This window comes from Rosa rugosa, chromosome 1 (assembly GCF_958449725.1).
Source record: "Rosa rugosa chromosome 1, drRosRugo1.1, whole genome shotgun sequence".
Classification (NCBI taxonomy): domain Eukaryota; kingdom Viridiplantae; phylum Streptophyta; class Magnoliopsida; order Rosales; family Rosaceae; genus Rosa; species Rosa rugosa.
This window is the reverse complement of record NC_084820.1, coordinates 32,800,589-32,810,908: the sequence shown is the minus strand read 5'-3', so window position 1 is coordinate 32,810,908 and position 10,320 is coordinate 32,800,589. Positions and strand designations below refer to the sequence as shown.

Sequence of the window (10,320 nt, the reverse complement as noted above, 5' to 3'; positions counted from 1 at the left end):
AATCACCACAACCACCACCACCGAGCTCAACCACCAATCCCATTGCCATCATATATCAGCAAATTCCAAGAACCAGACCTGCACAATCAATCAAACTCTACAGAAACCAATTTGAACCGAACACCATGGATGAACTAGCAAATACATAAACAAAGCTGCACAACAAACAAGCGAGGCCTTGGACTGCTTCGTGCTGCTCTCCTCCGTCCAACCCAGACCCGTCGTCAAGGCATAGAAGCCATGAAACATATTGGGATACTCGATCAGCTTGGCCTCAATCCCTGATTTCCTCAACCAATTATAGTACCTCATCTGCCAGTCCTGCAGCGGATCCGCTCCTCCCACGAACACCACCGTCGCCGGATACTCCATACCCGAAATGTCCACCGCGTTCGGCCCGCTCAAGTTCGCCACCTCATGGTCCCAGGTCGACCCGACCGGCAAAAACGCCTTCCACAGCCAGTCGGTTAGGGTCACCGAGACCAATGGATCCTTCTCGAGCCGGATCTCTGACTCGGTTCGCTCCTTGCCGCCGAAGAACGGTTGGATAGATACCAACCCGGCCAACTTGACTGTCCGACACTGACAGGCGCGTACGGCCACGTGGTGGGCCAGGTTCCCTCCGGCGCAGTCCCTGGCTAGGAGGATCCGGGATCTGTCTGCGTTTTTGGGGAGGACGGCGTCGTTTTGGCCGAGGAAGGTGATTTGAGAGAGGAGGGGGGAGAGGAGGGTGAAGCGAGGAGGAGGTGGTGAGAGGTGGATGATGACATTTGAGAAAGAATGGGGAAGAGAAGAGAGACGAACAGAAAGAGAGAGGAGGGAGATAAACAGAAGGAGAAGAGAGATAGGGAAGAAGAAGAGATAAACAGATAAAAAAAAAAATAATAAAAGGCATGGATAGTATGGACATTTCACAATTGAAAAGGTTGACTTGACGTTGACTTTAATGCCACGTCAGCCTATAAACGGAGCAATTGGACGGAGTGTACCAATCAGACGGAAATTGTGACCTCAGGGACTTTTTGGATGAAATTAAAATGTCAGGGACTGAAACGATGTTGGAGGCAGAGTACAGGGACTAAACAAACTTTAATCCATTATAAATTACATCAATACGACTATATGAACTACTCTCCCTCAACTACTATATCCTCATTCCCTGCACGCCTATAACCCATTGGCCCTCATCTTGAGAGTTATCATGTGACTGAATAGCTGGCATTGTAGTTGCGATGGGGGGGTGGGAAAGAATGGTGTCCCCAACATCATCCTCCTTAACAGAATCAATGTAATCTCTTTTTGGGACTCTCACCACAACTGCCCACCTACGATCTACAGGGTCTTCAACATAAAATATTTGCTCCACACTTTTTCCCAAAACAAAACAGTCATTTAGATAACCTTTCCTATTTAAATTAACTAAAGTGAACCCAAGATCATCTTCTCTAACACCCTTCTCTTTCTCTACCCAATCACACTTAAAAATAGGAACCCTAAAATGACCATAGTCAAGCTCCCATATTTCGGTAATCACCCCATAGAAGCTCATGTCTTCAGTAATAGGGTTTTTATCCTTAGCACTAGCTACTTGAGGAGTCTTAGCAACCAAATAAACCCCACTGCTTTGTGTCGACCTAAGATCATCGCGCAACCTAGTGTTATATTGCACTCCCCCTATTCGGTAACCACTAAACTTCGGGACTTCATGGCTTGGTTGATCTGCTAGCCACCTCACAATCTCAGGGACGTCACAACCTGGTTCAGCAACCTTTGATTCAACCTGCAAAATAAAATAAAACATTTTACCAACTATGTTCTGCATTATTAAAAGCTTTATCAGTCTATAAATTACAGTTACATTAAATGGAAACTACTTACCCTCTCCTTCACCCACTGAGCAAAAGTCATGTTTTGTTTGTCCACCAACCACTTTTTATTCTTTTTGTACTTGGGAAACTCCCTCTTCAACTGTTCCGTGTGTTCCCTACACAAATATTTATTAAGTATTAGTGTATAAGCATTAGAACAAGAAAATAAGCAAAACTGTAAAAAACATAGATAGTGATCAACTTACAAAAAGTAGCTTCTAAATTCTTCAGTGTTTTGAAGCACGCAGAGATGAGCTTGCTGAAATTCTTTGCCATAAACAGACTCAACAGTTGCACCAGAGGTAGGCTTGTCAGCTGTGATGTTTTCTTTTGGGATGCCAACAGTCCTATCATCAAAGAAAAGTTCACCTAAAAACTCAAGCGCCTCTTCAGCTATGTAACACTCAGCAATGCACCCTTCCGGATGCGTTTTATTCCTAACATAGCCCTTACAAACCTTCATATATCTTTCGAAAGGATACATCCATCGGAAGCAAACCGGTCCACATAGCTCAACTTCTCTAACCAAGTGGACTGTTAAATGAATCATTATGTCAAAGAAAGATGGCGGAAAGTACTTCTCAAGCTCACACAAAGTTTCGACCAGATCACTTTGGATTTTGGGAAGCCTTGAAGCATCTATAGTCTTGCTGCAAATTTCATTAAAAAAAAGGCAAAGCCTGATTACTGCAACCCTGACCGGTTTTTCCAACACCCCTCGGATAGCAATTGGGAGCAGCTGTTGCATTAACGCATGACAATCATGGGATTTAAGTCCAATCAGCCTCAAATCATCCATTGAAACAAGGTTTGAAATGTTTGAAGAGTAGTTTTCAGGAACCTTCATGCCATGAAATGATCCACACATACATCTTTTTTCATCTAATGTTAGGTTCCAGCTTGCCAATGGCAAGCGCTTCTTTTTCGGACCATCTAGATTTGGGTGCAATCCACATCTTATACCCATTTCCACCAAGTCCAAACGAGTTTTCAAGCCGTCTTTGGTTTTTCCTGGAATGTTCAACAACGTCCCTATTAGACTATCACACACATTTTTTTCAATGTGCATGACATCAAGGCAGTGCCTAACAGGGAGATACTTCCAATATTCAAGCTCAAAGAATATCGACTTCTTCTTCCAACATGGCCTAGTTTCATCCTCAGCCCCCCTATAAGCAGGAGCAGGTTTTTTTTTTTCCAAACGGCCAATGTGGAACTTCAGCCTCCACCCTACTCAACAATTCTTCTCCAGTCAATGGCACTGGAGCTGCTGCATGTTCTGGCTGGTTATTGAAAGCAGCCCTTAGCTTTCGGTAAGGATGGTGTCTTCCTAAAAATCGCCGATGAATGGTGTAAGCCATCTTTCCCCCGTGAACTAGCCTTGTAGGTTTTGTTTTATCAAGGCAAATCGGACATGCATTGTAGCCTTTGACTATACTCCCTGAAAGGTTACCATACGCTGGAAAATCATTGATTGTCCAGAATAGTAGAGCCCTAAGAGTAAAAGTTTCATTTTTGATGGCATCGTAAACTCCATTCACCCCTTCCCATAGCAGCTTTAAGTCATCTATTAATGGTTCAAGGTAAACATCGATGTAGTTTCCTGGTTGTTTAGGGCCCGATATCAATAAGGTAAGCATCATGTGTTTCCTCTTCATTACCAACCATGGAGGTAGATTATAGGTTACCAAAATAACGGGCCAACAACTATACTTGCTGCTTAAGGAGCTAAAGGGATTGAACCCATCCGATGACAATGCAAGTCGTAGGTTTCGTGGCTCATTACCAAAATCTGCCCATTTTTCATCTACCAACTTCCAAGTCGCAGAATCTGCAGGATGGCGAATTAAGCCATCCTTGTTTCTCTCGGTGGCATGCCAAGTTAAGGCCTTTGATGTTTCAGTTGATTGAAACATTCTTTTGAACCTAGGAATAGGAGGGAAATACCATAACACTTTTGCGGGGACTCCCTCTCTTTCTTTCTTGTTTTTGCATATTTTCCACCTAGATGTACCACATGTAGGACAAATAGTGTCATCGGCATATTGTTTTCTGTACAGAATACAGTCATTAGGGCAGGCATGTATTTTGGTGTAATCCATTCCTACTGCACTCAAACTCTTCTTTGCTTCGTACACAGAGGAAGGTATCTCGTTTCCTTCCGGCAGATACTCAGCAAAGGCAATCAACCAGTCCGAGTAAGCCGAATCACTCATCCCATGCTTGGCTTTCAAGTTGTAAAGCCTCACAAGCACATTCATCTTGGTGTGCCTATTGCAACCAGGGTACAAGGGTTTGTTGGCATCGTCAACAAATTTCTTGAATTCATTACACTCACTCGAAAGCTCCTCATCCTCATCACCTTCCAACTCCACATCACTATCTAATTGTACTTCATAATCTGCCCTCATGTTACCCTGTACAGAGTCAGATTCAATTGGCTCTGATTCAAGACTTTCACTATCCGTATATGATCCCGACTCCACTACAACCTCCCCATGTTCTGTCCATTTCACATAATCTGTGTTAATCCCATTTACAAACAAGTGATCCTTTATCACTTGTGCAGAAAAATCTTTCACATTTCCACACTTTGTGCAAGGACAACAAATACGGTTAGGGTCTCTAGCATTTCCCAAAGCAAACTGACAAAACTCTGCCACCCCTAACTTATATTCATGAGATCTCCTATCAGCATGCACCCATGACCTATCCATCTACATTAAACAAACACCACAAACCAAAACTACGTCATCGAGCAACAAAACCCCAATCACATATCCTGCATGCATTCACTAAGTTCCATAAACTCTACCAATTCAAACTCTGGTACTCTTAATCACTGACAGCAGTTTATTTACATATATACATGTCCAATATCAGGCAATGAAAAAAAAATATCAACATATATTCAGGCTAAGCAAATTCAATAACAAGGACAAAACAGAATAGCATAATATATAAAGAAAAACAAATTTGTCTGACATTTAGGGTAAGAAAATCCAATAACAAGACAGAACAGTATACCACAATATATGAAGAAAAACAAATCGATACAAATTTAGGCTAAGCAAATCCAAAAACAAAAATGCAAAAAAAAAAAAAAAAAAAAAATATTAAAGGAGGTCCATGAACAAACACATATCATATTCTCCATTGGGAAAAGCTATGCTAAAACAACATCCAAAAAATTCTCCAATAAGAACATTAACTGCAGATGTAGTATATATGAACCAAACCAGTCCTATACACATTCCACCTGAACAAATCCAATGATACCATGATATATATTAAGCATAGAACAATAGATTTCAACAAATTAAAGATTCAAAACAAATTTAATAGCAGTCCACAAATTCAACAGTGAAGCTCACAGTACTCACCAATCCAGCTCCAGCAATGAATACAAACAATAGCAGTGAAGCTCAGTGCACGAGTCCAACTCACTCTACAGCTTCTTCCAACTCCACCAGATATGCCTTAATTGTGCGGCTGCTGAGAATAATAAACAAGGCCATCAGATTTAGGAAGAAAGGTCAACAACTCCTACCTTCCATAATGCATGACTAGACAAGACCTAAATGAAATTTGTTCAAAAAACCACCAGCGCTTACTACTCAAAGGCTATAGTTTTTTTGTAACCTATTGGCATTCTTGAATAAAGACTAGAATCTGCAGGATTTGGAAGCTTGTACAACATGTTTTGTTAAATGCTGGCAATTCTAGATATTAGTAGTGTTGCTAAGCTGTTGTTTCTTTAAATGAGGACTTTGAAAATACTTTCAGTCAAGGTCCCTAACGGCCTTGGGAGGGAGTAGAGTTTAAGTGGCTTAAATTTAACATTTGAAGTCACAATATTGAACTTTCAAAAGCAACAACATTGACCCTAGACTGAAACAGTTTCGATGTATAGTCTATGAGACCACTCTTGGTAACCGGATGACAGTTCTACATCTTTTATGTCTTCTAAGTTCAGTAATCTAATTATGTCTCGACAAGTTAAAACAAATTTGCATCATGTTCAACATTGCAGCACATGATCACACTATCCTCATGCATCTTTCACAACAGTAGATGATAAACACATAACATCACTGAAACATTTGTAGAGTCAAAATGTGGGGTAACTAACTAGCACTTGAATGCATGCATAAAACAACCATTCACTTAATTTCATTTTTTTTTTACCCTTCTGTTGGTATTTGAGTCTTTTGACATTCTCCTCTTCCACCCTATCAATTCCCAAGAGGGATAAGACTCTTCATATGATTGTAGGAAGAAAGGTCTTAAGCACATATACCATAGGACTCCCTTCTTCCATAAAAACTAGCTTTTACCACATTATTTCCTCCCGTTAATAATAATCACATCACTTTCTATAAGCAAGATTAGCATGAAAAAATTCATTGCAAGCCAATAAAACTCATTCTTCCCTGTCCCCACAAGAAGAAACTGAAAAAAAAAAAAAAAAAACTCAGAAAACTAGTTCCAACCAAATAGATACATGTTTTTAAAGTGCATATTCACAACTTGCTTTTCGTACACTATCATACCTGAGGTGAAAAACAAATATATCCAAACTTCAAAACGATATTTGTACACAAAAAAACAATTAGGCCTGTTTTGAAATGCTGTCCTTGACTTATGGAATACTAATTGAAGAAAAATCACCACATTTTCGGTTTGGAAAGTAAGATTCACATTCAACATTCAAGCAATACAAGCCAATGGAAACTGAAAGTCACCATGATACTCCACACTTTCAATATTGTAACCGAACCCTCTATTTTTCCATGAATTTACAATCACTTTACTGCACAGAATAAACATCTTCAATCAAGGCAAATGCAAAAAGAACACTGAATCTACTAAGCCTAAACTAAATTCACTTTCTGGGATCTAACAATATCATGAAAAGATCAAATCATATTCCAAACACTAACACCATCAACTCACCACCAATTTAGATAATCTAAATTGTAAGTCTAAACCAATCAAATACTATTTTGTTCCCTGGACTCTAATCAAACAGAGTTGCTATTTGTTACGACATTACTTGAGCAATTTACTTATGTCAAAAACCTTATCTCCAATTTGACAAATCAGTTATCCAATTTCCTAAAGCAACTGTCTTTACTGTTGAAAAAAAATCCCCAAAAAACCCTAAAATCAAAATCAGGAAATCCAAACATGGTAGAATGGGGCGAACAGACCAAATCTAGAGAAGGAGAATTCGTGGGAAACCATTCACACAATCACAGTAACTACATCATTTTTTTTCTTTGTGGGCATGCTTGTTTTTGCTTTCTTAGTTCAATACAATCACATAACTAATGAAAATAAGCATGAATTAGATGAATTTAGATGACCCATATTCGAGAGGTGGAATTGGAATCTTACCTGAACCCACAAGCTTCGACAGATCACAGTGGAGGTTAAATCTGGTAGGATTCGCCGTCAAACTGCTCACTATAGACGGGTTCGTGGCCGGAGCACCATTAATAGCGAGTGACGGATAGAAAAGAGAAAGAGAGAGAGAGAGAGATCTGCTCAGTGGTTTCAAGTGGGCTGCGCAAGAACAACAAGGTCAGTGCTTCGTGGTGATTTTGCTTAGAATCAAACCTCCAAGCGGCTTCCTATTTGGTTTGCAGCTGAGGGGAGATGAGAGAGGGAATGGGTTGGCATGGCTTCTCAGAGATAGACCTAATCGAGATGGATGTGTTTTGATGACGGATGGTGTTTTCATGAGAGAGCCATGGTCTTTTGATGAGAGAACGAGGGATGGTTTTTGATGAAGTTGAGAAGAGAGCTACTCGACGAGAGGAAACGGCTGTTTTGACAAAGTGTTAGACGCGTGGGGAGAGCAAATCCAATAAACCTAGCTAGCTAGCTAATTAATTAAGTTGTGGCGGGCTTTTAATTTTTGCTTTATGAATCAGACAACGTAAAGATGAAGTTTTGTTGTCTGATTGTGAACAAATTAAATCTCAGCTAAGGTTCCAAAGAGGGAAAAGTTCCCGCTATAATATGCTACCAAAGTAACATGCTAGCCAATGCTCATTTACACAACGGAAACAACTCATTTGGTTGTCTGATTATCAATTTGGTGCTATATTTCAATCAAAACTCGGAGGTTTTTGGGGGGCTCGAGTGCCATTTTGGGCCAAATAAAGGCACATTCAATATTTCCCACTTCATCACACAACAAAAAGTCAAAAACCGTTGTATCATGCTTTGCATGGTACTCTCATACAACAAATATAACTATACTGTTGTGCTATATAGTACCAATTTGGAGCCAAATTTGAGTCGATCTGGGAGGGAAATCTGCCGCTATTTTTTTTTATGATTCAGACAACAGATTATTCTTGTAACCGTTGTGCAATGACCTTCTAAACAAAAACTTCAGAATTTTAACCACCTTATACAACGTAAGTTTACTAAACATGTTGTGTGATTCACTTTTCTTCATCACACAACACATTTTTTTTTTTCGTTGTGCAAAAAGTGTTGTCTGATAACAAAATTGGTGTAGTGTAAATTCATGAAACAGGCTGCCTGTTTGTCAAATTATGAAAAAGGGCTTAGGTAGAACCAAGATATGTTGAGTGGGGATGAAGAGTGCAAGGAGATTAGGACAAGGAGTTTGATGAATTGACTAAAGTAATGATGTTAATGAAAGGGAATTTGGCGAGCAAAGCAACCTAGGTTGTGGACTCGCTTATTCCTTTCAACCCCAGAAAGTCTGCCATTGCATCTCACAGTGGAAATGTGAAGTTTTAGCTTATAATAGAATAAGTTTTGATGTTAGAGATTTGTGTGTTTCATCTTTCAAGCATTTTCCATTCAGTTTAATTATACCATAACAGAACCCAGAAAGAGGCAAGGTTTGAAGTTAGAGGCTTATCGATCACTAGCTATTATAAAAACACTACTCCCGGATGTCTCAAAACTCAAACCGTATTCAAATATATATATAGACTCGATGAGTATGACCAGCAGTACTATGCAGATCAAACCCAGGTTTCTATATATGGCTTTTCTGCAATATAGTGACTCTGAAAACCTAACTGACTTTGAAATAGGTTTTACCAAATACATTCCATAATTAGTTGGGTTTCACTATCGTCATCTTTTATTAATCTTCTACCCGGAAAATGAAACCTCATTTAAACCTTGTTCAAAGATTTAAACTCGAGGAGTTTGATCAGTAGAAACGAGTCAGATCAAACCCAGGTTTCTGAATTTGGTTTTTCTACAAGTATTGGCTCTGACCTAGCTGAGTTTGATCAGATGTACGTAGTTTCTATCAAATACTTTCCATTTTTAGTGGGGTTTCACTGTCGTCATCTTTTATCAGTTGTGGTTGATCTCCTTTCTGGCAAATCAAACCTACTGAGACTGGTTTCATCTCCTCTAACATTGAAAATGACACTTAGAATAATAAGTATTGTTAAGTGCTCTAATTAACTAATAGAAACTGCACCAGAGAAGCAACCAAGCTTGTTTCTATATATGAGAACGATTAACCCTCCATTACGTCTATTACACGTGAACTGCGATGGAGCATTCATCGAACAACAACTTCACTCTTTAGTCTATTCAAACCATTCAGAACTCAATAACCCTAATACAAAGCAGAAAATTTGCATGTGGGGTCTTGTAAATCTATGCTAATTTCATCATATCTTTACCGTTTTGAATCACAAATAACATGTCCATGTATCGAAAGGCTTTCGTTCTTCCATAATTGTTCTTATTATCGTATATCTATATATATACCTTTAAACTCTATTGGTTTTTGACTAAAGCTGGCATACCCGGTTGCCATCACCTTTCTAGCTATAAGATGCTTTGCATTACTATAATGAAAAGATTCAACTTATAATATAGTTTCTTCCTAACTGATAGTCTGACAGTAGTACTATGACTCCAAATGATGAACATTTTCTAATGTAATCTATCACGATCAGACGATCAACCATTTCTGAATGCTTCTTCCTCACTCCTCATTTACAGACTACCAAGGCATCCATTTTTTCTCAACCATTATGCCTAATATTGTTGAACAGAAACTCAAGCAAACATACAGGCACATTGTTCTTTCATATACCATATTAATTATTTCATTGTTAATAAGAAATACTGCATATCTAGAACATGCTCGACAAAATTAATGGTTCAAAATTATACAGTAACTAGTGTATAATATAGGATGATGTTCATGTTCTCTTAGTGGTTACGGGACTATTGTTTTTATGATTAAGTACTCAGCATATTATAGTGTTACTCTGTCAATTATATTAAAACCGTCTGAATTGATTATTGACACCAGATACACGAAAATGTTTTATTCCGGATGCTACATTAGCTTGAAATGCATTTTTCATATCAATTCGATCAAATTCAATCAATTAAGTCCCATATCGGCATTTACAGATTTACTTAGGCA

The 10,320-nt window shown here is 38.9% G+C and overlaps 2 protein-coding genes across 2 annotated transcripts; both read right to left on the bottom strand.

Moving 5' to 3' along the window:
* LOC133726357 (probable carboxylesterase 18) lies at positions 1 to 750 on the bottom strand (the record flags this gene model as incomplete). Its single annotated transcript, XM_062153892.1, has 1 exon — positions 1 to 750. A coding segment is annotated over one exon (660 nt), but the record flags the coding sequence as incomplete, so codon positions are not given.
* Positions 751 to 1,144: 394 nt separating this feature from the next.
* Positions 1,145 to 4,585, bottom strand: LOC133726348 (uncharacterized). Its single transcript, XM_062153881.1, has 4 exons — positions 3,072 to 4,585; positions 2,075 to 2,953; positions 1,879 to 1,984; positions 1,145 to 1,780 (listed from the first exon to the last, which is right to left on the bottom strand). The coding sequence occupies exons 1-4, from the start codon at positions 4,583 to 4,585 to the stop codon at positions 1,145 to 1,147; spliced, it is 3,135 nt and encodes a 1,044-aa protein (XP_062009865.1).
* Positions 4,586 to 10,320: the final 5,735 nt, after the last annotated feature.

What these genes read in the sequence shown, in the direction of transcription:
- LOC133726348 (XM_062153881.1), bottom strand. Translation starts at nt 4,585, where the DNA reads ATGGATAGGTCATGGGTGCATGCTGATAGGAGATCTCATGAATATAAG. An exon ending in GCTGAAGTTCCACATTGGCC is followed by an intron (nt 2,954 to 3,071) that starts GTTTGGAAAAAA and finishes TCTCCCTGTTAG; the next exon opens with GCACTGCCTTGATGTCATGC. An exon ending in CTCAGTGGGTGAAGGAGAGG is followed by an intron (nt 1,781 to 1,878) that starts GTAAGTAGTTTC and finishes TTTATTTTGCAG; the next exon opens with GTTGAATCAAAGGTTGCTGA.